Source organism: Caretta caretta, chromosome 2, assembly GCF_965140235.1.
Source record: "Caretta caretta isolate rCarCar2 chromosome 2, rCarCar1.hap1, whole genome shotgun sequence".
Lineage (NCBI taxonomy): Eukaryota > Metazoa > Chordata > Testudines > Cheloniidae > Caretta > Caretta caretta.
Genome location: NC_134207.1, coordinates 226,421,857 through 226,448,973, shown reverse-complemented (window position 1 = coordinate 226,448,973; position 27,117 = coordinate 226,421,857). Strand labels below are relative to the sequence as shown.

General features: G+C 41.6%; 1 protein-coding gene across 4 annotated transcripts; it reads left to right on the top strand.

Moving 5' to 3' along the window:
• The first annotated feature begins 409 nt into the window (after nucleotides 1-409).
• On the top strand, nucleotides 410-26,017 carry STEAP2 (STEAP2 metalloreductase). Of its 4 annotated transcripts, XM_048838088.2 has the most exons (7): nucleotides 534-1,010; nucleotides 8,012-8,077; nucleotides 9,400-9,922; nucleotides 13,563-14,090; nucleotides 16,443-16,607; nucleotides 25,154-25,242; nucleotides 25,336-26,017. In XM_048838088.2, exons 3-7 carry the CDS (start codon nucleotides 9,431-9,433, stop codon nucleotides 25,436-25,438), a joined length of 1,377 nt encoding a protein of 458 aa, XP_048694045.1. In that variant the 5' UTR covers nucleotides 534-1,010; nucleotides 8,012-8,077; nucleotides 9,400-9,430; the 3' UTR covers nucleotides 25,439-26,017. The 4 variants fall into 4 exon arrangements, with proteins under 4 accessions (XP_074981966.1, XP_048694045.1, XP_048694043.1 ...); XM_048838086.2 differs by having other exon boundaries at nucleotides 25,154-26,017; XM_075125865.1 differs by lacking the exons at nucleotides 534-1,010; nucleotides 8,012-8,077 and adding an exon at nucleotides 410-501 and having other exon boundaries at nucleotides 25,154-26,017.
• Nucleotides 26,018-27,117: the final 1,100 nt, after the last annotated feature.

The window sequence follows — 27,117 nt, the reverse complement described above, 5'->3', positions numbered from 1 at the left end:
TGATGTAACCATATTGCACAGATGTAATGGACAGAACTTGTCCCGTAAATTTACATTAAAGACAAAAATCTGCAGTTGTTACACAGGAAAACACCACACTGCAGTCAGTGGGGGATTTACGCAAGTAAGGCCTGCAGGTTTGGGCTCTTAGGCCTAAATCCTCAAAGGTGTTAGGCATGCAACTCCCACAGAAATCAATGGGATTTAGGTGCCCAAATACCTTTGAGGACCAGTGCCTGAGAGTTTAGGTTTACTTTTTATAACAGTTAAGCCAAAGTATGTGCTGACTTATACTTTATGTGCCCCCAGTACAGGGAACAAATGAATCAGGTTACAATCATGTGACAGACATAAATTAAACCCAGGGGCCAAAATTCTCTGTGCACACCCCCATCCAATCTGGGTGAAACCAGCGTGGGCTGCACTCAGTGCAGAATACAGGCCCTTGGAGAGAATTTTTACCTCCTGATTTCCGACCATGCCACCGCTGACAATGGCTCGGTAAAGAAGCTGCATTTTTGAAACGAGTAACTAGAGGCCGGGTCCTATTAAAGGCCAAAGCCGCTTCCTGCGGGGCCCAAATGCAGGGCCGAGTTGGAGGGGGGTTTCGAGTCACGGGGAGCCCATTGCCCAGCCTCTGACGGCGAGCGGGGCTCTCCGGGGAAGGGCTCCAGGCTTGCAGACCACTAGGGGTTTGGGCTCAGGAGGAGTCACCGCTCTGGGTGAGGCGCCGAGCAGCGGCGGAGAGGCGGCAGCGGGAGGGCTGGACCCCGGCCCCCTTGGCCTCCCTGCACCCACACGCCCCCATCGCTCCGTCTCACTCCGCAGCCGCCCGCCGCCTGTCGCGGCTGCGGTCGGAAGGAGCCGGGGCCGGGCCGGCCTGTGGCGAGCGCGGGCCCGGCCGCAGGGGGCGGGCTGGAGGAGCGGGAGAAGCGCCTCCCTCCAGGTGCCGGGGGCTGGAGTCCGGAGAGAGACGCGGCGCGGCTGCTGCTGGAGGCTGGTCGCGGGAGGTGAGCGGGTCCCGGGCGGGGCGGGGGGATGCATCCCCCCTGCGCACGTCTCCGCGGTGGGCTGCACGGGGGCAGGAGCGGGGAGGGGGGTCGGGAGAGCCTTGCCCTCCCAGCCCCACCGTGGGCCAGAGCTCTGCGGCCCCATCCATCCAGTCCCCCTCTCCCGCCAGTGCCAGCATCCCCCTCCTCTCCATCCTTGGGCCGGGAGCATCCCGGGATGAGCAGAGCAAGCGCCAGAGGGGGGCAGCGCCACAGACCTGCGCTGCTGGGGCCACAGGCTGCCGGCTCCAGCCCAGCGGCTGGCTGCCAGCTACCCCTCAGCCCAGTAGCTTCCTGCCAGGCCTGATGTAGCTTGCCCCCCGTCCCCGTTCCCCCACTCCACCCCCAAAGAAACAGCTAGAGGGGCGCATTCTGCACTGATCATCCACCTCTTTTTGCGCACACACACACCCTGCAGTTCAGTGGGGCACGCAGGGTATAAAGTCAGCCTGCAGTTGGACCCAGTGCATGTTATCGTGGGCAGGTCAAATTTTGAAAAGCACCAAAGTCACTTTCAGTGACAACTATTGTCAGTGGGACTCCGGCTCGTAAGTGACTTTGGCGTGTTGGGAAATGTCCCCTGAGAAGGTACCAGGCCAAATTCTGCTCTGTTGCACACCAATCATTTCTTCACTGACTTATTCTGGTAGCAGCTAGAGGTCCCAACCAAGATCAGGGCCCCCATTGTGCTAGGTACTGTACAGATGAATAGTGAGACAGTTCCTGTCCCCAAAGAGCTTACAGTCTAAATAGACAAAGCATGGGAGAGGGGAGTGACATAAAGAGAGAAGTGACTTGTCCAAGGTCCGACAGTAGATCAAAGGCAGAGGCAGGAATAGACTCTATAGCTGGCCTACTCTTAAAAATGCGGTCAACATAGCTACGTTGCTCAGGGCTGTGAAAAATCCACTCCCTGAGCATCATCGTGGTGCCAACATAATTCCCAGCGTAATAGTTAGGTTGATGGAGGAATGCTTCCATTGACCTAACTAACATCACTCAGGGAGAGGGAGTACCTACAGTGACAGAAAAACCTCTTCTATTGGTGTAGGCTCTACGCTAAAGGCTTATGCCACCATAATAATTACGCCATAGCTATGCTGGTGCAGCCCCTATAACGTAGACATAGGTTTCCTGGATCCCAGCTTAATTCCCCAGCCTCTATGCCACATTGCCTTTCAAATTACACCAGTGTAACTGAGAACAGACTTTGGCCCAGTTGTCTATATGCAGGGTGGGAAACCACTGTGGATTCTTTTAAGATGAAAGGGCTTAATTGTTAGAGAAGGTGTTTTAATTAATTACTTTACTTAACAACAGGTTCATTGACTAGGAGCTTTTCTCTTTCTCATTTTTTCCCTTTCCATTTTTGACATTCTGTCTCATTTTTCTGTGTTTTTATTGCTCTGTATTTTTTTATTTTTTTATTCTCTTTCCCCTTATTTCTGTCTCTCTACCTTTCTTCCTTCTGTGTTTCTTTCTTTCTGCATGTTCCTGGAAGCTACAAGAGGAAAATTAAAAAGGAAGCCATCATCTTGAAAAGCATATTTCTGACTGAAAAATTTGTATTATCCATAGTAAAAAGTAACACTTAAAATAACTATAAGAGAAATAAGTTGGCAAAAAACAAATATATTCCACTTTTTTAGTTTGTGTACTTTGTCCATTTGACAACACTTTGTGTATAATGAGTTTCTCTTTTCCCCCTGTAAAGCCAGTCAGTGTCTCCCTTGCTGAACAACCCTTATCAACTTCAGTAGAGTAGCAGAATAAAAAATGTATTTGATAGTATCCCTCTAACTATCAAACAGCCTGTAGAACAGGGATTTAGAATTTACCATGCCAAACCATATCATTAGTCCGTTAAATCTAGCACTTAGGCCCTTGCCTAATACCAACATAAGACCCCAAACCTCAAAAACTAACCAACCAAAAATTCTATATTTGAGAGACTTAGCTGGCTAGTTGTGCAGTGCAGAGAGATTCCTTACTTCCTAATCTCCACAGGTGATTTATGACAGTGAAATATTATTAGGTGAAGCATGAGATATGTGTTTACTTTCTCTTGAGTGACTACAAATTTTATTTTTAAAAAATCTCTGTAAAGATCCATCTGGCTGTCTTCCCAATTCTGCCAGTGCTACTAAAACCAGGAAACCATTATTATGTATGGATGATTTTGAATGCTAGTTAATTTTGTGGAATTCTATTTGGCTAACAGCTATGGGAGCTCCATAAAGCCATCAGACACTCTTGATCCTGGTGCTATTGGTAGCACCCAAGAAAACAGCTCAACGAATGTAGCTGTGGATGAAATATTCCTTGTGAATTATTGCTGGATGCCATAACCTTAGCTTAATGAGTTTCTTAATACTTTGTACTCAGCAACATTGCCTTAAGGATATGTCAGTCTGTTTTTTTCCATGCAATCTTCCAATCTGTAATTGTCAAAGCAGCTGGTGGTGAAATCTTTGAAGCCAGCAATCTTGACATCACATCTGTTGGGTACTTGATTTGTGACATATGCCTTACACAACAACGTCCCAGAACACTCCAAAAGCAGAGAGTCTTGGATCAAAATTTCAGTGAAGTGCTGCTTCTGTGTTAATAATGGGTTCTCACAAACATAATCTTCCCTAGTTTGCAATACAGATCAGCCACCAATAGCCCCTCCTCCCAAATGCTAGTTGCAATGCAGACACTTGCATCTCTTGATCCAGCATTTTTCAGTCCCATCCTAATTACTTGATCCTTGGTACTTCCTAATACTTTTCCTAATTATCTGGCTTTTCTTCACACCCTTATTTCCATTCTCCCACTCACCAGGGCTCTCAGGAGCACAGGGTTTTGTCCCACAGTGGTTGTGCTGCTGAAGAGGGTGTATGTATATGGGAATGAAAGTAGAATGGGCAAGTTGTCTTGCAGAGAAGCCATCACTGCATGTCCTTTCACAGCTCCCAGCTAGGGCCGGATGAGCATTTGCCTCTACTTGTGCTACCTGCTACTATAGCTGCAGTCAAAGTGACGGGAGCCATCAATCTCAATGATGTTTGTGATCCAGGCAGTCACTTCTCAGCATAACATTAGTCTTGGATTGTTCACTCAAGATTTGCAATACTGTTGTTAAATTTAAAATTGACTCAGGTGCATAGGCTTGAAGGAGATGCACTAAAATGAAGCAGTCGCAGGTATTGCTCAGTAGCCTACAGGGACAGTTGAGTCAGTTCAAAATATATATAGCTACAAAGGCAAGGATGCCTTTGAATGGTCTGTTTGAATGTTCCCTTTGTCATTAATGGAGTCACCACAAGTAGTAACCTTAGACCAAACCACAGCTATTGAGATGGGCCTTGTATACTACATAGAGGAAATTGAAACAGTATTAGGTGAAAAAGGCCTGCTTAAATGATAACTAGTGTGGAGCCTCTTGAAAGAGGGGATGTCAAGGTTCCTCCCCCACTCTGAACTCTAGGGTACAGATGTGGGGACCTGCATGAAAAACCTCCTAAGCTTATCTTTACCAGTTTAGGTCAAAACTTCCCCAAGGTACAAAATATTCCACCCTTTGTCCTTGGATTGGCCGCTACCACCACCCAAACTAATACTGGTTACTAGGGAAGAGCTGTTTGGAAACGTCTTTCCCCCCAAAATACTTCCCAAAACCTTGCACCCCACTTCCTGGGCAAGGTTTGGTAAAAAGCCTCACCAATTTGCCTAGGTGACTACAGACCCAGACCCTTGGATCTTAAGAACAATGAACAATCCTCCCAACACTTGCACCCCCCCCTTTCCTGGGAAATGTTGGATAAAAAGCCTCACCAATTTGCATAGGTGACCACAGACCCAAACCCTTGGATCTGAGAACAATGAAAAAGCATTCAGTTTTCTTACAAGAAGACTTTTAATAAAAATAGAAGTAAATAGAAATAAAGAAATCCCCCCTGTAAAATCAGGATGGTAGATACCTTACAGGGTAATTAGATTCAAAACATAGAGAACCCCCCTAGGCAAAACCTTAAGTTACAAAAAAGATACACAGACAGAAATAGTTGTTCTATTCAGCACAATTCTTTTCTCAGCCATTTAAAGAAATCATAATCTAACACATACCTAGCTAGATTACTTACTAAAAGTTCTAAGACTCCATTCCTGTTCTGTCTCTGGCAAGAGCAGCACACAGACCGACCCTTTGTTCCTCTCCCTCCTCCCAGCTTTTGAAAGTATCTTGTCTCCTCATTGGTCATTTTGGTCAGGTGCCAGCGAGGTTACCTTTAGCTTCTTAACCCTTTACAGGTGAGAGGAGCTTTCCCCTGGCCAGGAGGGATTTCAAAGGGGTTTACCCTTCCCTTTATATTTATGACAGGGGACCACAACCCTTTTAATCAGGACAGTCTAGACCTTGCCCATACTGCTGCTTCCTAATGCGGTGAAAGAACTAGTCAGGATGGGGAAGGACAGTGTAATGGAGCACAATCCTGAACTGACAATGGTGTGCTCATATGGTGCCTTTTTGGAAGGAAAGGGGCATAAATATATCTGCATAGACCAGGGGTCGGCAACCTTTCAGAAGTGGTGTGCCGAGTCTTCATTTATCACTCTAATTTAAGGTTTCACATGCCAGTAATACATTTTAACGTGTTTAGAAGGTCTCTTTCTATAAGTCTTTAATATATAACTAAACTATTGTTGTATGTAAACAAGATTTTTAAAATGTTTAAGAAGCATCATTTAAAATTAAATTAAAATGCAGAGCCCCCCGGGACCGGTGGCCAGAACCCGGGCAGTGTGAGTGCCACTGAAAATCAGCTCGTGTGCCACCTTTTTCACGCGTGCCATACGTTGCCTACCCCTGGCATAGACCTAAGAAGGTCAATGTAGCAATAAGGAAGAAAGGTATATTCTTCTCATCATACAAGGTACAATCTCAGAGTGAAATGCTAAAAAGTGTCCATTCTTATTTGGGCATTCCAGAAGAAGTAGTCAGTTCCATTTTTGTGTGTACAGTATAACTTCCAGCCTCCATTTCCCACAAGAGAATAGACTGGTGGGGAGATGAAGTACAAATGGCTAAGAGAATTCTTCAGCAAAAAGCCCATGTGTTAATTCTCCTAACCATAGGGCAATCTTCATGTCAGGCACTGGAGTGAGTCCACCTCAACAGTTTTTGGGTCCACATATCAGAACAAAGTAGTTAACTTTGGAGGAAAATGTTTGTCCTTAGGGGCCCTGCAAAAAGGATATAAAACTGATAGATAATTCAAGTGAATTCAACTGGACAATACTCTCTTCAAGTCCAAAAGATTTTCAGATCTGGATGAGTAGAGAAGTTGGTGTTTTGTTTGAATCTATTATTATTTGCTGTTAAATATTCTTGTTAAAGATTGGTTTCAGAGTAACAGCCATGTTAGTCTGTATTTGCAAAAAGAAAAGGAGTACTTGTGGCACCTTAGAGACTAACCAATTTATTTGAGCATGAGCTTTCGTGAGCTACAGCTCACTTCATCAGATGCATACCGTGGAAACTGCAGCAGACTTTATATACACACAGAGAATATGAAACAATACCTCCTCCCACCCCACTGTCCTGCTGGTAATAGCTTATCTAAAGTGATCATCAGGTGGGCCATTTCCAGCACAAATCCAGGTTTTCTCACCCTCCACCCCCCCACACAAATTCACTCTCCTGCTGGTGCTAGCCCATCCAAAGTGACAACTCTTTACATAATCAAGTCGGGCTATTTCCTGCACAAATCCAGGTTTTCTCACATCCCCCCCACCCCCATACACACACAAACTCACTCTCCTGCTGGTAATAGCTCATCTAAACTGACCACTCTCCAAGTTTAAATCCAAGTTAAACCAGAACATCTGGGGGGGGGGGGGGAAGGGGGTAGGAAAAAACAAGAGGAAACAGGCTACCTTGCATAATGACTTAGCCACTCCCAGTCTCTATTTAAGCCTAAATTAATAGTATCCAATTTGCAAATGAATTCCAATTCAGCAGTTTCTCGCTGGAGTCTGGATTTGAAGTTTTTTTGTTTTAAGATAGCGACCTTCATGTCTGTGATTGCGTTACCAGCACCAGCAGGAGAGTGAATTTGTGTGGGGGGGTGGAGGGTGAGAAAACCTGGATTTGTGCTGGAAATGGCCCACCTGATGATCACTTTAGATAAGCTATTACCAGCAGGACAGTGGGGTGGGAGGAGGTATTGTTTCATATTCTCTGTGTGTATATAAAGTCTGCTGCAGTTTCCACGGTATGCATCTGATGAAGTGAGCTGTAGCTCACGAAAGCTCATGCTCAAATAAATTGGTTAGTCTCTAAGGTGCCACAAGTACTCCTTTTCTTTTTGTTAAAGATTGCTCTTCTAGGGGCGGGAAAAGGTGTATTGTTTCTTTAAATCTGTAACAGCTAGGTAGAGGGAGGTTTGCGAATGCTCTAAGCCAGTGATACTCAGACCTCAAATTAGCAATCAACATTACCAAAGAGTCACAGTAGTGTGAATTCACTGTTTCATTTACTTTATATATATATATATACACACACACACATATAATTTTCACCAAGTATTATTATTTTATCAACTACAGTTGGTTAATAACATAGTAAAAGCATCCTGATTGGTTAATACCTTACATTAGTTAATAATTAAATCTTACATAATTTCATATGTGCTGCAAAAAGTTGAAGGAGACACATTAAAGAGACACTTGTGGCTCCCAAGCCTCAGTCTGAGTATCACTGCTCTAGGCAGAAGTTCTGCACTGAAGGTAAGGTAGACGCTTTAGGGAAAATACTGTTTTCCTCATTCTACTAAAGTGTCTTGTTCAGGGTTAGAAGAAAATTACTGTGATTTGTTTTGCCATTGTCACCTGACACTCATCGTCTCTGAAAGATCAGGCCAAAACATGATATTGAGAGCCAATGTAACCCTGCTTCAATGTTTCTTCCATTGTTGCAGTGCTGAGTGAGAGGGTAATACATAGAGCTGTAGCACTGAATCCTTTGGCCAGCCTTCTCATTCAGGGTAAGTAAAATATCATTAGTTAGTAAGAGGTTGTTTCTTTTTTTGTTAGAGTTGAAGGATGTAAGTGATATGATATTGTGCCTGGATTGCCATACAATTAGGTGTGGTAGATATATTTGAACAACCATACTATTTCGCAATTCTTAGTTTGGCATGCACCCAGGACCAAGAATGATTTTGCTGATATTTTATTTGGATATAGGGTTGCAAGACACTGGCTTCAGAAAGTAAAACTTGCCTAAACTTAGTTGTTGCATTTAGATTCATTAGGTAGATTTCATTCTTCTTTAGAAAAGTCTTAGACTGTAAACTCTTTGGGGCAGGTGCTGTCTTTTTGTTCTGTGTTTGCACAGCACCTAGCCCAATGAGGTCCTGGTCCATAACTAGGGCTTCCAGATGCTATGATAATACCAATAATAAATATTTGTCTTGCACGGTGGAAAAAGAAATAGAGACACATATTAGGCTTCCAGGCTATTTAATAATTGTTTGTCTCTCTTGTATTACAAATAGGCTACCTTAGGTCCCCTGCAGATTGCTCCAGTCCTACTGTCATGAATGCTACTGTGAGATTTCATCATGACAAGTCAACACATGTAACAACTGTAATAATAAAATACTTAAAGCTTTTGTACATAGCTCTCGTGATAGTGATCCCAGAAAGAGTTATGATCCTAATTCTACAAAGGGTACAGAATGATTAAGGTCAGCATTTTCAAATGTGTATCCCCCAAAGTCAGGAACTTAAAGCCATATTTAGGCACCTGCTTTTTCAGTGGTGGAGTCAACAGAGTTCCTTGGAATTTACCCCAGAGTAACTTGAGATCATGATGTGTAATCAAGAACAGAATATAGCCCATTGTCTCTCACCCATATGTGAAATCTCCCTTGGATCATTAGCACTGGCTTCCTTGCGCTCTCCACTAAATCTCATAACTGTTAGCCCCAAAGCCTTCTCCCCTACATTTTTTTCCATTTGGAACAGCATTCACATATCTCTTCTTCATAGACTCCACATCTTATTTCAAATACATTTGAAAATGCATATTTACTCCCTTGCCTGTACTTTTTAATTTCTTTCTTATTTTCTCTCCATTGTTATTTATGTCTGCAACTATATTACTTAACTGCTTAAAACATTTTGTATTTCATATTGTATCACTGTCACTAAACAGAATAAAAGTGATTAGTGTATACGTTATAAAGAAGAGTAAATAGGTTAAATTAGACCCACCAAATTTGCTTTAGAGTGTGTTTTGGTTACTCTGGTGTCTTGTAAAAATGTATAATGCTGCATATTTTCTTTTTGTTTTCTTTTAAAGGAAATCCTTGTAAGCTTGGTGTCTTGGAAATATGGAATCAATCTCTATGATGGGAAGTCCTAAGAACCTCAATGAAACCTTCTTACCAAATGGTGTTAATGGTATCAAGGATGCCAGTAAGATCACAATCGGCATATTTGGAAGTGGAGACTTTGCCAAGTCCCTGACCATTAGGCTTATAAAATGTGGATATCATGTGGTCGTAGGAAGCAGAAACCCTAAATTTGCTGCTGAGTTCTTCCCACATGTGGTTGATGTTACTCACCATGAAGATGCTGTAGCAAAAACTAACATCATTTTTGTCGCCATACACAGAGAACATTATGCCTCTTTGTGGGACCTCAAGCATTTACTTATAGGTAAAATCCTTGTAGATGTTAGCAACAATATGAGAGTGAATCAGTATCCAGAATCCAATGCAGAGTATTTGGCCTCCCTGTTCCCAGATTCGCTGATTGTCAAAGGATTTAATGTCGTCTCAGCCTGGGCACTGCAGTTAGGACCAAAGGATGCCAGCAGACAGGTACGCTTTGTGTTTGAGTTCATTTAGTGTGTGTGTGCAGAAAGAAAACTACAATAACTGTAATAATTATAACTCCCTGGTATCAGCTGTCAGAACCAACACTTACTGTCTTTTTCCAAAAACATTATTTTTGTAAATTTTTCCCTAACACTAGAGGTGAAACATAAGCCGGTATGGTCCGATATACAGCCGACCGTACTGGACCTGGGGCAGCTTCCCCAGGCCGGCAATTTAAAAGGGCCCCAGGCTCTCAGCAGCAGCCAGAGCCCCTGGCCCTTTAAACTGCTGCCAGAGTCCTAGGGGTCCCGGCCGCTGCAGCTACAGCTACCATGGGGCTCTGGTGATGATTTAAAGGGCCCGCAGGCAGAGCTCCAGACCCTTTAAATCACCCCCAGAGCCCCGGGCTAGTGGCAGCGATGTAAAGGGCCTGGGGATCTAAAGGCACTGCCCCTTCCACCCGAGTCCCCACCCCTTCTGGTTGAGCCCCGCCCCCTTGCTCAGGACACTGGCCTTGCCTACCGGTAAGTCCCTTAAGTTAATTTCACCCCTTCCTAACACCTAAACAAGGCTAGAAGCTGCATTTCCTGCAGTGTTCTACTTTAGCTGTTAGTGATGGTATCAACTGTTGCAAGAGAAATTGTGGGAAATAAGTAGATGATCTAATTTAAAACAATTTACTTTCAAGCTGGCAGCTTGGCTGTAACTAAAGGCATAGTTTGTTTTGTAGGCCTAGGTCTTCAACTGCCCTGAGCTCACACAGTTGAAGTAAAGGAGGAAGGCAAAGGCCACTTAAACCTACTTTAGTCCTCTCCCAACCTTAGGGACCATTCCACTAGCACAGGGTCTCAAGAGCCGCTCATGCTCAAGCTCCATCCCTAAATACCTCCAGCACTCCCTAGAGTGCCTCTTGCGCAAATTGGAGAAGCAGATAGGGGCTCAGCTGCTCATTAAAGCTGCTTTAGGGTTTTTTTGCACTGCTGGAGTAGTGCAAAGGTGACTTAAGCAAGGCCAAAAATCTGGTCTTTGGTACCTTTGCTGGTTATGGTGCAGCATGAGAAGTAACTAACCTAGCATGGCTCCCAGAGCCAAGGATGAGTTTCCAAATCTGGCGTTTAGAAAACAACCATCTATTTATTTTTAAACTGAGTAAATTGATATGGAATCAGTGTGATATATATATAATAAAAATGGGACCCCCTCACATCATTTTTACAGAGCCACTTTTCAGAGTGGAACTGTGCTGTATGTAGTTATTTTATTATACCTCAGTCAAAGTTGAACTCAAAGCTGATCATCAATAGGTTAAAAAGATGATCAGATGCCATGGTGATGAGCAAACTACATGACCGTAGGTAAAAAAAGGAGCAAAATCTAGCACTGTGTTTATATTGTGTAACAGCACTTTTTTTTTTAAGTGTAATGAAGTACCCCTTGGATCTTGCATCTTTTTTTTTCCCCTTTAACATCCCGCAAAGCCATCCCTACTTGTTTCAGAACCTGAGCTGTGAAATGCAGCTCAAATTGTTATACAAAGTATGATTAGTTAAAAAACAGAGGTTAGGTGGGGTTCCTTCTTTGTTTTTTGTTGTCCTGGGCCATTAGGCAAGCTTTCTATTAGGGTTGTTGATTAATCGCAGTTAACTCACTCAATTAACTAAAAAAATTAATTGTGGTTAAAAAAATTAATTGCAATTAATTGCAGTTTTAATCATACTGATAAACAATAGAATACCAATTGAAATTTATTAAATATTTTGAATGTTTTTCTACATTTTCAAATATATTGATTTCAGTTACAACACAAAGTACAAAGTATACAGTGCTCACTTTATATTATTTGTATTACAAATATTTGCATTGTAAAAATTATAAAAGAAATAGTATTTTTCAATTCACTTCATACAAGTACTGTAGTGAAATCTCTATCATGAAGGTGCAACTTATAAATGTAGGGTTTTTTTGTTACATAACTGCACTCAAAAACAAAACAGTATAAAACTTTAGAGCCTACAAGTCCACTCAGTCCCACTTCTTGTGCAACCAATTGCTAAAAGAAACAAGTTCATTAACATTTATGGGAGATAATGCTTCCCACTTCTTATTTACAATGTCACCTGAAAGCGAGAACAGACATTCACATGGCACTTTTGTAGCCAGCATTGCAAAGAATTTACATGCCAGATATGCTAAACATTCATATGTCCCTTCATACTTTGGCCACCATTCAAGGGACATGCTTCCATACCGATGACGCCTGTTAAAAAAATAATGCATTAATTAAATTTGTGACTGAACTCCTTGGGGGAAAATTGTAGGTCTCCTGCTCTGTTTTTTACCTGCATTCTGCCATGTTTTTCATGTTATAGCAGTCTCAGATGATGACCCAGCATGTTGTTCATTTTAAGAACACTTTCACTGCAGATTTGACAAAATGCAAAGAAGGTACCAATGTGAGATTTCTAAAGATAGCTACAGCACTCAACCCAAGATTTACAAATCTGAAGTGCCTTCCAAAATCTGAGAACAACAGTGTGTGGATCATGCTTTCAGTAGTCTTAAAAGAGCAACACTCCGATGCGGAAACTACAGAACCCGAACCACCAAAAAAGAAAATCAATCTTCTGCTGGTGGCATCTGACTCAGATAATGAAAATGAACATGCGTCGTTCCGCACTGCTTTGGATTGTTATCGAGCAGAACCCATCATCAGTATGGACGCATGTCCCCTGGAAGGTGGTTGAAGCATGAGGGGACATATGAATCTTTAGCGTATTTGGCACGTAAATATCCTGCAGTGCCGACTGCAACAGTGCCATGGGAACGTCTGTTCTCACTTTCAGGTGACACTGTAAACAAGAAGCAGGCAGCATTATCACCTGCAAATGTAAACAAACGTGTTTGTCTGAGCGAATGGCTGAACAAGAAGTAGAACTGAGTGGACTTGTAGACTCTATAAAGTTTTACCTTGTTTTATTTTTGAATGCAGTTATTTTTTGAACATAACTCTACATTTGTAAGTTCAACTTTCATGATAAAGAGATTGCACTATAGTACTTGTATTAAGTGAATTGAAAAATACTATTTCTTTTATTTTTACCGTGCAAATGTTTATAATGAAAAGTAAATGTAAAGTGAGTGCTGTACACTTTGTATTCTGTGTTGTAATTGTAATTTGAAAATGTGGAAAACATCCAAAAATATTTATATAAATGATATTCTATTATTGTTTAACAGCGTGATTAATCATCATCAATTTTTTTAATTGCTTGACAGCCCTACTTTCTATATTTTAAGTGGTTCATTCATTTTTAACATGATTTTAGCCATTGGCCCAAAATTCATTCTAATCCTGTAGACATTTTAGTGTTGTGAATACCAGGCATCTTGAAACCAGTTTATATTAACTCAGATGATATACTGCCTTTTTGTTTAGGATACCTGGTTGTTTAATCATTTTTCATATTTCAATATTGACCTGAGTTGTTCAAGGGTTAATTTTTATGGTTCAGTTAATGTGCTAGTGACGATGGCTAATTTAGATCTTTGTACTGTGACTTCTGCCTGGAGGCCTTGAAATTGTTGATTTCATCTTTAAAAGCATCTCTGTGACTAAAAATAATTAATTTGACTTTTCCATCAGGTCTTTATATGCGGTAACAACGTTAAAGCTCGCCATCAAGTTCTTGAACTTGCCCGACAGCTGAATTTTATTCCCATTGATTTAGGGGCATTATCTTCTGCAAGGGAGATTGAAAACTTACCTCTGCGGCTGTTCACATTGTGGAAAGGGCCGGTCGTGGTGGCTGTTAGTTTGGCCACTTTTTTCTTCATCTATTCTTTCATCAGAGATATAATACATCCGTACGTGAGAAATCAGCAGAGCGACTTTTACAAGATTCCCATTGAGATTGTGAACAAGACTTTACCAGTTGTTGCTATTACTTTGTTGTCTCTGGTGTATTTATCAGGACTCCTGGCAGCTGCTTATCAGCTTTATTATGGCACTAAGTATAGGCGACTTCCTCCCTGGCTGGAGAGTTGGTTGCAATGTAGGAAACAGCTTGGACTACTCAGTTTTTTCTTTGCTACCGTGCACGTGGCTTATAGCCTCTGCTTACCTATGAGGAGGTCTGAACGATACTTGTTTCTTAATATGGCTTATCATCAGGTAAGAAACACCATTTTTTATCTAGTGACAGAAGAGTGAGTCAGAATGCCTTGATTTTGTATTTATGTGACATATATCAGTGTCTTTGAATACATTTTCAATGGAAAATCTTTGGGGCTACATTGGGACTGCCTATTGGCCAATAGGGAAAGAAGGTACAAGGAGCCCCCTACCTTGTGGCAAGCCTCAGATGCGGTCAGCCACAATCAAGTCCCTGCATTAGGGGGAGTCTAGCATTTGTTCCCTTTTTTATTCCCCACCAGACATGAACATTACCCTAGAGAGGGTGGGGAAGAGGCAAGACCATGGTAAAATCAGAAGAGCACTCTTAGTTTCCATCATCTTGGGATGTAAGGGCTGAATGATAATTCATAAGAAAGCTAAAAACATCTAGCAAGTTGTTTTCGTCTCTCTGGTCCCAAAGGTTTTGGTATGTGTATGTCATAAATGTAGATTTACGTTGTTGAAAAGGTTTTTAAGGGTGGTCGCATTAATATACAAATTATACACATGGATCCCTCACTGCATCACTGAAATGCAGACACTTTTGGGCAGAGGTATGCCAGCTGTTTAATAGCATGCAGCAACACCACACAACTGTCTAGGACAGCAAAATCCTAAGCAAATATATGTTCCTACTAGGAAAGATGAAGATGCTGTATCACTTCTCAAACTAGTGGTAAAAAAAAATATTATGTTTACAATAAATTCTTTGTTCCCGTACAGTTATTGGCAGGAGGCATTGACTCAGAGTTCTGAGCAGCAGTTAGTTTTATATCAAAACAATCATCCTAGACAGAAAGATCGCTTTTTCTAATCAAACTGTCAGTGAGGTGTCGGTTTGCCTCTTCTACACTAGCATTTCATAAAGCAGGTTGGGCGTTCAGCATATGAAATCTGCAGAGAAGAATGAGGCAGGAAGAAGCAGCAGCTAAGCAAATCAAGCCATAATAATGGAAAGAATAAAAGGGGATTGGATCAACAGTGTAGAAAGAAGGGTGAGCATGAAGTATTGAAATAAAAGAGCTGAAGAGCATTAATGAATCTATGACAGGCATTTTGGCGGGGTATGTCAGGTCTTCTCTTCCCCCTGCAGGAGGGTTCAGTGTCTGACAATCCCCATTTAAGGAAAATCCACTCAGACTAGTGACCAGCAAAACAGTCCTCCAGAGACTTAGAAGGGCTAGGAGTAAATACTAACCAATCCAGGACCAGCAGGCCAATTAAGAAGGCTTGTCTCCTTTTGCTCAGGGGCAAAGCTGGGTGAGACTGGGATAGAGCAGGACCTCTTCAAGGTTCACCCAGAACCTCAACCAGAGCCTTGCCTTGCCTTGAGCGCAGCAACAGAGCACTTGCGTATGCGGGGAGTTTTTACTCTTTGTTTAAATGCACAGACAGGCGAATCCTGAGTTGCTGTTTTGTTCCTTGAATGTTCAGAGGAGCTCATGGCACAGGCTACCCTGCCCCAATCTGGCAGCCAAATCTTGAAGACTTAGGTGGGAAGCACCTGCAATATCATTTTCATGGCCCTGAAGGGGGGACTACAGAGCAGCTCTGCCTCCCACAGACATACACAGAATCCAGCAAGGAACCCTGATTGTTTAGGCTTACATACCGGTAAAAGGACCTGCTAGTACTTTTGTGAAGAAGTTCTCATATCTTCTATATTAATGTGAACATCTCATGTCATCATCAATGGTGGCCCCTTGCAAGAACTGACATGTAATTACAGATTTGATAGACCCCGGGGAACTGGAAATTTGTGAGATCTAATTGAGTATACAAGTGACTTGACAGTTGAAATGAATGGTTTCTTTCCTGTCATGAGGAGGTCCAAGCTCATCCATCTTTTTTATGTCTGATGTTAACAACAGAAGAGACAGTAATTTAGGAGTCAGCACAAGGAGTTGAAGCAATATTAAGAAATGATAATTTATTTGTAAGTTCAACAAAATAAAGAGAATTGCAAGCCCACCCATTTTACAGTAGAACATAAATCATTGCTGCCTGAAAAATGTAGGTATTTCGTGTCGCAATATGGAGAATTTCATCTGATTTCATCAGATAATTTCTATAAATAAGCAGTAGCTAATGCTTTAAGAATTACTTCTCCTTTTTGCCACTGTTTCAACATATCTTTCAACCTAATATGCACCCAGAACCCGCAGTGATGGAGCAATAGCTTTTTCTCCAAGACATGAAGAAATCTCTAAAATATTTGACTACATTTTATGTTTGTAATCTGTTTTCTTACAAAACTCAGACTGGAGGTTCTTGCTCATCAAAAGAGCTTTTGTAAATAGTGTTTAATATTCTGGAAAATAAAAGACATCTTTTCCGCTGTGTCCTCAGGTTCATGCAAATGTGGAAAATTCTTGGAATGAGGAAGAAGTGTGGCGAATTGAAATGTATATCTCCTTTGGAATAATGAGTCTCGGCTTGCTTTCTTTGTTGGCAGTTACTTCCATCCCTTCAGTAAACAGTGCCTTAAACTGGAGGGAATTCAGTTTTATTCAGGTGTGTGTGTTCTTTGGTTGTTTGTGTTAATAAGATTGCATGTTCTTTTTTATTTTGAACCTATTATTTTGCTATAAGATGAAAAATAAGGGTTTTTTTCCTCTCAATAGTAACTGTAAAAATTATACAACTTCTCACTCAATAGAGAGAGTCCCTCTTAGAGTTGGGCAGAAAATGGTTTTCCTGTACTACTACTGTTTTCAGGAGTTAAAAATTTTCTCCTTTCTCAAATTGAGATGAGAAGTCAAAATCTCAAAAATATTTGTGAACCAAAAAACTGAATCTCAGGTTATGCAGAATGTTTAGTGTTGATCATCTGAATAATAATTTTGATAGTTCAAAAAGTCATTTCCAATCTGAAAACCAGAAATGTTTGTTTGGAAAGTGTCAGAACAAAACATTTTGACAATTTTGAAACTCTTTCTCATGACATTTTTTTGAGTCGAGAGATTTGACGAACTCAGTCCTGTTTCACGAGCCATTTCAATTTTGACAAATCGATATTTTTTGACAAAAGTGATTTTTCAAAAAAATCCAGCTCTTTCTCCCTGTGTGTATTCAGTGAGATCTATCTCCATTAGTGACATTAGTATTTACTGCATTTTACTCCTGTTGGCCTTGCAGAGCCAACACAGCTAAGACTGAGTAGGCTGGCACTATTCCTTTTTCGTTGACAGAATGTATCAGTTACACATGTGCAGACCCACTGCAGGCATTCAACTGAACAGGTGTCACTGAATGGGGTGCACGTAACTTTATAGCTGAAGATCTAATATGGTCATTAGAAGCTTTATTCCAGGGGATGATGCCCTGGGTAAAAAGAGCAGAGCTTGACTTTCAGATCCCAGAGTGAATTTGCAGGGCTAGCAGTTAGAACAAAACATCAGTTTACTTGTAAACAGAACAGATTTGATCTGAACTCACTGAGAGACAATATTTTTGTTAATAAACAAAAGTCTTTCTGCTTCTGGTGCTTATTCCTCAAGTGAGCCATCAGAAGTACATGAACTTGTAAACTATACAGATCTTCTTTTCATGCAAATGTCCCTAACTTTTTGTAAAAAAGAGCACATAGAAGATTTTCAGTGTTTTCCAGGAGGTTCCAGCAATACATCAAGAGATAAGTAACATACACAGTAATAGCAGGGTTTGGCTATATTTAGAATAAGTCCACTTCAGGATTCTTGGGGCATTATTTTGTTCTTCTATTGTAAAATTGGTGGAAGAAAAAGAGAAATTCCATAAAGTTTACCTCATAGTGTTTCCACTGAATGATCCCTTCAGGAGATAGGTGGTGGGGGCTGCAGAAATGGCAGGAAATGCAGCTTCAAACTCTTCACATCCCTGCAGTTTTCAGGAAATGATGTGGAAGGACAGCAACCTACATGGTGCTCCTCACATTTCAGTCTCCCTGGCAGTGTGGGTCCCTATGGTGCAATGCTGCCATTTTCTGTGACTTGCTCCCCATCCAGAGTGGGGAGATTAATGTTGATTCCAGCTAGATTAACTCCCATGACTTTGGAAGGCTGTATTTTTGCATTTTTCAAGGGGAGCCTTCTGTCCCTTCCTCCTGCCCTGACACACTTTCCCCCTCCCTTCACACATGAACACCGGAAGCAGAAATGCATCCACAATCTCTGGAGGTGGGTGTTAAGCTGTCTGAAGTGACTCATGAGCATGAGAACCAACTTCAGGTCAGACTCTGAAGAAGTAGGGCACAAACCCCAAACTGGCAGTGTGGTCTATACTGAGATTTCACCAACCAAGTGTCAAACGTGAACTCCTCAAGCACTACAATAGCCTTAACATGGAGTCACAGACAGTCCTCCCTGGGTACTCCGGTCTATCTTACCGCCTACGCAAGCTTGACTTTGAGATAGATAGTCCCTTACACCAAAAATCACAACAATATTCAGTATCAGAGGGGTAGCCATATTAGTCTGGATCTGTAAAAGCAGCAAAGAGTCCTGTGGCACCTTATAGACTAACAGACATATTGGAACATAAGCTTTTGTGGGTGAATACCCACTTTGTCGGATGCATCCTGAGTTTGTGTGTGTATGGGGGTGGGGGGGAAGTGAGAAAACCTGGATCTATGCAGGAAATAGCCCGACTTGATTATGTAAAGAGTTGTCACTTTGGATGGGCTAGCACCAGCAGGAGAGTGAATTTGTGTGGGGGGGTGGAGGGTGAGAAAACCTGGATTTGTGCTGGAAATGGCCCACCTGTTGATCACTTTAGATAAGCTATTACCAGCAGGACAGTGGGGTGGGAGGAGGTATTGTTTCATATTCTCTGTGTGTATATAAAGTCTGCTGCAGTTTCCACGGTACACATCTGATGAAGTGAGCTGTGGCTCACGAAAGCTCATGCTCAAATAAATTGGTTAGTCTCTAAGGTGCCACAAGTACTCCTTTTCTCTTTAAAATGTGTATGATAATCAAGGTGGGCCATTTCCAGCACAGATCCAGGTTTTCTCACCCGCCCACTCCCCTCCAAAAACCACACACACAAACTCACTCTCCTGCTGGTAATAGCTTATCCAAAGTGACCACTCTCCTCACAATGTGTATGAAAATCAAGGTGGGCCATTTCCAGCACAAATACAGGTTTTCTCACCCCCCCCCACCCCCTTTTTTTCAAAAAAACACACACACACAAAAAGGTTAAATCAGGTAAACATACACACACATGAGTTACAGTCTAAGGTTTTAAAAAGTAATAGAAGTTGCTGTAATGTGGAAGCTCTGTATGTCTTTTAGGGCTAACCCAGGCCAAGCAATAGGAAACTCTTGCTTATGCTTAGAATTCTTCACCCCTCAGAGTTCAAGCAGCATAGAGATACAGTTTCTTTTTGTCCGGGATGTATATTCACTTCCCCCAGAGTTCAAGCTGATGGGATAAGTCCTCTTGCATGTCTCCTCTTCAAGAGTGTGAGGGGAGCAATCAACAAAGTCTATGTCCTTTGATGTTTCACAATGGCTCATTTGGTTTCAGTAGGCCTTCTTGTATGCAGAACCTAACACCTTCTGTAGGAAGCTGGCATTTTACGTTATTTAATGCTTCTTTCCTGTTTGATGAGTTACACAGTTACAGAGGTTTACAATGCAAAAACTTAATATAACCTTATAACATGGGGTATAGATGTTAAGTCAGATTAATACATGCAGCTTCCTGCAAGCATTTCATAAAGTCTAAACACATTCTTATAACTCTAATATCTACTTTAATAATACTAACACTCAGACTGGTGTTTCCAGCTATGCATTTGTCAGAATTCACTGAGGCCTAGGGGCCTTGGCATGAGCTGCCAGCAGCACGGTGGGAACATGCCTTCTTCCACTGCTGTCCTTCTTCCACTGCTTCTGGGACTTTCCATATACTTTATTTTTATTTGCTGCCCTCCATAAACACAGAGTGTAGGGCCTTTGAAGGGCAAAGCATAGCTAGCTCCTAAATGCATTATACACATGAGACTGTGGAAGTAAGAGACTGCATTTGCTATCCATGTGGCATAAAGGAGGCCTTTCATCCCCATCAGCAGGCATTCCTGCCTTGCAGAAGTCACCATTTTAATAGTAACACCACTGTCTGACAAGAGACAGACTGTCATGTCACTGGACTAACCCAGAATTGTCTGCCCTGAACTAGGAACTGCCATGCAGCAGCTGGGAAAATGCAGGCATGGCAGCCCAACATATGTGTAGATCATATGGAAGGGGAGACACTTAGGAATAAGCTGTGGTAAAGCACTTCATATACTTCCTGTGTGTAACACATCTTAACTAGTACTGAAAGCTGATAGACAAGCAAATAGACATAACCAGCAAGAGGCATTGAGACATACAAAAAGCACAAGCCCCCGTTAATCACAGAAAGGTGTCAGCATGAAATGAAATTATTGTCACCTTTAAGCTGTGGTTATGGATATGAAATACTAATAGACTTACATCTGTTGCTGGGAGACATTCTGATAAAGCGTGTCCAAAAAGTGTTTATTTTGCTATACTTTGGGGTGTATTAATGTAGAGTCCTGTCTGACTAAGGACTGGTTTGTCCCATTGTAATTATATTGCCTAGTTCATAATCCTGTCACTGTTGACTGATTCTTGCCTATGTAGACTCATAGACTTTAAGGTCAGAAGGGACCACTGTGATCATCTAATCTGACCTCATGCATATTGCAGCCGCAGAACCTCACCCACTGCTGAAACTTATCCAGCGCAGTCTTGAAGCCAATTAGGTTTTTTACCCCCTCTGTTCGCCTTGTAAGGCTGTTCCAGAACTTCACTCCTCTGATGGTTAGAAATCTTCGCCTAATTTTGAGCTTAAACTTCTTGATGGCCACTTTATATTCATTTGGTCTTGTGTCCATACTGGCACTTAAATAACTCCTCTCCCTCCCTTGTATGTATCCCTCTGATGTATTTATAGAGAGCAATTATATCTCCTCTCATGTAACACACATGTAACACACATCATCACTTCTTTAATAATTAGGGCCCTAGAAGGGCTTTGTAAATTATAGCCATTTTAAGGGGAGTGACAGGGAATATTGCATTAGCTGCAATTGTCAGAGGTGTTCTGTCTGTGGAGGGATTCCTCCTTCTCTCTTTGGGATTCTGTCAAGTGAGAAACCTATATGAAACCTCCAACAGCGGTTGCTGAAGGAATGTGTTGAATCAGCCCTTCCCCCAACTGACCTGGCTTTCCCCATTCCCTGACAAGTGCCACCCACTTCTTAGGTAATGAAGAGAAGCAAAATTATGGCCATTTACATTTCCATAACCTCACTACCAAGCAGACTTTCTCCTTCAGGAGTTCTCTGCCTGGGACTATGCTATAGATGATAGTATGAACTAAATCTTCAGTTTAAAATAAAATAACAATTAGTCACAGGTGATTTGAGCCATACATCCCGTGTATGATCAGGAACTCCAGCAGCAAGCCATGCAATTGTAGCTTTTCCTTACCAAAGTTTCCAAACTTTGGCCTCAGGTTGTGGGGATAGAAATGTGCATGCCAGCAAATCATTGCCCAGTTGTTTTGTGGTCTTTGGCATGCACTAGTATACCACAACTATTCCCACTGTAATAAAAATCAACTTGTTTCTAGTTATCACAGCTTATAAACTATAATGAAATGCTGAGAGATGATTCAAGACTGCGGTACAGGACATTCCTCCTCTCGACTTGCCCTCATGTGAAACTGCATCACACATTAAAGAGAATTTGGACAAATTGTCTTTTTAATTATCACCTTTGGCATGCAATGGCAGTAATAATTGAAACACAAGGTGTTTTCTTGGGATTAATGACCAACTAAATGTAATGGTCTTTAACTGCTTCTCGGGGCATTAAATGTTCCCTAGCTAGTCATTAATTCTTAGGAAACATCCTCTGCCTCAAGCCTTGTTTCATAAACACTGACCTTACAAGGATTATTTTACCAAGGAAAATGAAGCTGGCATTCCACCACACGTTAACAGTGATTAAGCTCAAATCTCATATAGAGTGCTTAGGCAGAGCCAGATAAAATACAGCAAATGCCCTTTTAGAGCTATTTCTCTACCTAGTGAAATACAATATTATAAAGAAGGTTTGCACTTAATGATTATAATCCTGTCTGAAATCAGCAGGAGATGCAGAGTGTAATAAGGGCTGGTCAGCTCAGTATAGCTTTTCTAGCCAGGGAAGTTGGTAATGGAGTAGCATTTACTCCTGTATCTAGCAGAAGCATAGATTGTCCAAAGCAATGGCTGCTGAAATTTTCACTTCCATCCTACAGATGAGGGTTCAGTATAAGAACCTACCAAGCTAGAGCCTGGGGCTCAGGGGGATTCTGGCTGATGCCTCTGCATCGCCACGAGAGGTTTAGGTCGGGCATCCTGAAGAGGACCCTGCAAAGCTGGAGTTGAGAGGAAGTACCACCCTTCAGGGCCTGAGTGGCACCCCACAGCCCACTGACTGGCCAATACCAGTATATAAACCAGGAAGCCATGATGAGGAGCTGTCTGAGCAACAACACAGACCACCGGTCTGCTTCTGATCCTGCTAATGAGAGACCCGAGACACTGGCTTCTGACCCTGATTTGTCCTTTCCCTGTCTCTCTGATGGCTATCTGTAATCTGGTACCTGACCCCAGTCTCCTGATAACATGACCTTGCCTGCCTCTTGACACCTGACTCTGTTTGCCCTCTGACCTATCTTGGACTCTGACCTCCTGGCATTCGACTTGGACTGACTCCTGCTCTGACCACTAGGTCAGATCACCCACATCCTGGTTGTGACACTCAGCATCATTGCAGCTGCTCAGTTTCTGACCTCCCCCTTCTAACACTCTCCCTTCTGAGAGCCGCACACCCGTGCAAATGCTGTTTCTAGCTCACCTTGCGTAACACACTTGGTTTCTAAGCGCTTGTGTAAATGGCAATTTACTGTATGACAAGCCACAGTGTTAATCTATAGCACATCAGTTTGCTTCACAGTAACATCTTGTGTGGACACTGCTGCAGTGCACTGAAAGTCCTGGAGTGCCGCTTGGCATACTTTCACTGCACTGTAGCAGTTTCCACATGGGATCTTAGTTCTGTAGATTTACACTGGGCCTTGCCAGTTGCCATGTAGACAAGCCCTAAACTGAGTCAACTAGTCACCCTTTTCAGGAGTAAGTCATGTGTTTGTTATTGTGCTATATCACACCTAAGTAACAATCAGAACAGTGCACAAGCCTAGACTATATGAAGAGCAGCCCTTTTCTAGTTGGGCAGGTTTACTAGTGTGGAAGAGAGGAGATGAAGAGGGTAGTAAACTCAGAAGAAAACCCCATACTCCATTCCTTGTGTGACTGGAGTTTAATTGTTGTCAGGCTTTTCTTTTTTAGGTGCAAAAGTAACATAATGTTCTGTCAAATCTTAGTCCTCCAATGGCACTTAAATAAAACTAAGCTTTCTCTTCTGAAAGGATGAAAAACATCTGTAAAGGATTTCATTATCACTGGCTTTTTCCAATAATTGTTATATAGTATTACCCATAGCTAAGCCTGCTGAAGAAATGAGTGGTCAGATTCACTACGTTGTTCCATGTTTACACTGGGTAACATAGCATGACCAGATGTCCCGATTTTATACGGACGGTCCCGATTTTTGTGTCTTTTTCTTATATAGGCTCCTATTATCCCCCACCCCCGTCCCAATTTTTGACGCTTGCTGTCTGGTCATCTTAGTGTAACAGCATTGATTTCAAGAGAGTCACACCAGCATAGAACTGGAACAACGCAGTGGTGAGTCAGGCCCAAGCTTTTATTTGTCATCTGAATTTCTTTCCAGAATATCAGGCAAGATCCTGCATATGCCAAATTATACCAGATAGGATCTGGCCTATAATGTTCAGTTACTCTTGGGGATTTTTGTTCTTGCTCTTTTTAACTAAATGAGGTAGTACATCTAAAAAAATGCCAACACAACTTTGGAAACCATTGTGTACACCGAAAAAAGTAATGCAAAGAAAATAGCAGCTTTGTTACCTTCTGCTAAAGTCTGTTACCTTCCTCAAAAGGCTGACAAAAATATTTCCCTTTTTTGTGTCACTGAATCTTTTCCCTTTTCGCCCTTCAGGCTATACTTTTCGTTAATGACAGGAGAGACGTTAGGTTTCTACCTCTTTATTTTTACTGTAGTTAGAGAACAAAATCTTGGTAGCCAGTTTTGATGATTCTTCCACTAAATCTTTTGCAACTGAGTGAGACGTTATGTCAGCTTTGGTGGTGAAGTGTTTCCCTTCATACGATAAACACCACAGTTAAAAGCATTGCTGCAGTCATTTTTAAGGTGGTTTGGGATTTCTAGAATGCAGGCTAATGCCTTTAACTTGGAGTCTTCATAATTGTACTGTTGATTGTAGGCCCTAAGCTCCAGATATCCCCATTAACTAGTTTACACGGAAGGGACAAAGACAGGTCAGGAGTGGTCCAAGTCTTGATTCCACTGTCCAACCAGTGGAGCTGGGCCATTGTGATGGGGAAGCAAGCAGCATCCTTTAGGGGTGTCTCAGTTTACTCCTTTCTCCCTGTAGGAGCAATGGGGATCAAGGAGTTCCATTCCAGGGCTCCTCCTGCATAGCCACACTGCTCCATACTCCAAACTAGCCCTTTGTTCTCTCATGCGACACACTGGGTACCTGAATCTGATATCACAACACCAGTTTTACTCTTACATAACTCCATTGACTTCATTATTTACACCTCTGAAACTCAATTGACTGCCAGATTTTAGATTGTGACTAGTTTGTTTTCTTTACATGTTTGAGGATCTCTTAGCTTTTCAAAGTAGAGCAAGCATGCAGGCCTGTGGAAGCCAAGAGGGATGGGATGTAAATCAGGGTAGAATTTAGCCCTTAATTTTCAGCACATTACAATAACGAGTACATTGTGATTTTTTTTAAATAAAATTGAACCTGGCTGAAATTTTAAAGTGGTATAGTAGGCGTGGCTGATAATAAGGGATCAGGTTTTAACTTCTGTTTCTTTTCTCTGTTTTTTTCCAAAGTCTACACTGGGATATGTCGCTCTGCTCATAAGTACTTTCCATGTGTTAATTTATGGGTGGAAGAGAGCCTTTGAAGAAGAATACTACAGGTTTTATACACCACCAAACTTTGTTCTTGCCCTTGTTTTGCCTTTTATTGTAATTGTAGGTAAGATCATTTTACTCTTTCCATGTATAAGCAGGAAACTGAGAAGAATCAGAAGAGGCTGGGAAAAAAGCCAAGTTATGGAAGAAAGAGGTGGGACTGTTCCACATCTCTCACCAGAAAGGATTACGGTGATGTAATGTTGGAATAGTGTCCATTAGGACTGTTACAGTTGTCACTGGTTTTTTTGTTTTAAAACTTGTGTTTTTAGGAGTTTATATAACTCACAGGTAAAAGTTGCTATGGGCTTGCTTGACATATGGTACAAGCTCTCAGCCAAGGAATGAGCAATTTATTTTTCTTCAGAAAATTAAAAAAAAATCACTTCAGTTTTAAGTTACAAGAGGGCAAACAATGTGAAATCAGGATTTTTTTAATGCTTCTTTGCACAATTGTATCACAAACATTGTGGTTTTATAATTAAAATCAAATGTTCCAGACAGCATTTCTTTGACTGATAACATATGTTCCAGACAGTACTTCTTTTATTAAAACCACCCTTTTTTAGTTAGTCAGGCCAGAATGTAGAGCAGTGGTTCCCAAACTTGTTCCGCTACTTGTGCAGGGAAAGCCCCTGGCGGGCCGGGCCGGTTTGTTTACCTGCCGCATCTGCAGGTTCGGCCGATCGCGGCTCCCACTGACTGCGGTTTGCTGCTCCAGGCCAATGGGAGCTGCTGGAAGTGGCGGCCAATACATCCCTTGGCCGAACCTGCGGATGCAGCAGGTAAACAAACCGGCCAGCCCGCCAGAGATTTTCCCTGCACAAGCGGCGGAACAAGTTTGGGAACCACTGATGTAGAGTAATAGATTTTAATGATTTAGGAAATAAACATGTTTTGAATCAGCCGAGATTAAATTTTTAATGGTTGAAATTATTTATCGCACACGTACATTACACTTAGTTGTGTAGCTCAACAAGGACTTTGAACTAAAACATGACTTGAATATAATAAAAATGTTAGTTGCATTAAGGAATATGATTTCAAAGTGTTGCATATGGTTTTAGACATGCAATGTCCATGGATGTTAGTGAGTCATGCAGTGAAAAACTAATCTAAAACTTTGAAAGTGCAAGAAGGACTTATATAAATTTGTGCAATCAACTAATGATCGCTTTAAAAATAAAACATGCCAAAAATTATTTTTAAAAATTAAAGTTGGGGGAAATTTGCAATAAAAAAATTCAACTTTATGAGTGAAACTTCCAATATCTTAAGCACAATAGAGAAAGACCATAATGTTAACGTTATCTGTGTGTTTCTGTGTTGGAATTTCAGTTATGGCACATGAATTTCCCTCTCTTTCAACCTTAAGATCTCTTAATGTATTTTTGTTGCACAAATAATGTTCCATTTTTATATTAAGCTTTTGTTTTTACAGCCAGCATCTGTGGGGAATGCTTTACTGTGAATTTTTAAGAAACAAAACCAAATATTCCTATACTTCATCATTTTAACATGAGTTGATGATCCCGTGAAATGGAAATTTCCCTCTAAAATTTGTAATTCTGGTTTCCTGAAGCTTTCTGAATGTTGTTTAGAATGATTTATCAATGACTACTTCAGGATGTTTTGTTCTTCTTTATGGAATAGGCCAAACTCTACTCACGCTGCTCCTATAGAAATCAATGGAAGTTGTTCCCATGCATTAGCGTGCAGAATTTGCCTCTACATCTCTACCTATTTTTGCAGTATTACAGCTGTACTGTCTTTAATTGTTTTCTTTCCTCACATTTTTGCAATAATTTGCTATCACTATGATAAATATCTGCTATATGACTCTGATCCATATAGCACTTGTGTATACTTAAGTACATGAG

What these genes read in the sequence shown, in the direction of transcription:
- STEAP2 (XM_075125865.1), top strand. Translation starts at nt 9,431, where the DNA reads ATGGAATCAATCTCTATGATGGGAAGTCCTAAGAACCTCAATGAAACC. An exon ending in TTAATATGGCTTATCATCAG is followed by an intron (nt 14,091 to 16,442) that starts GTAAGAAACACC and finishes CTGTGTCCTCAG; the next exon opens with GTTCATGCAAATGTGGAAAA. An exon ending in GGGAATTCAGTTTTATTCAG is followed by an intron (nt 16,608 to 25,153) that starts GTGTGTGTGTTC and finishes TTTTTTCCAAAG; the next exon opens with TCTACACTGGGATATGTCGC.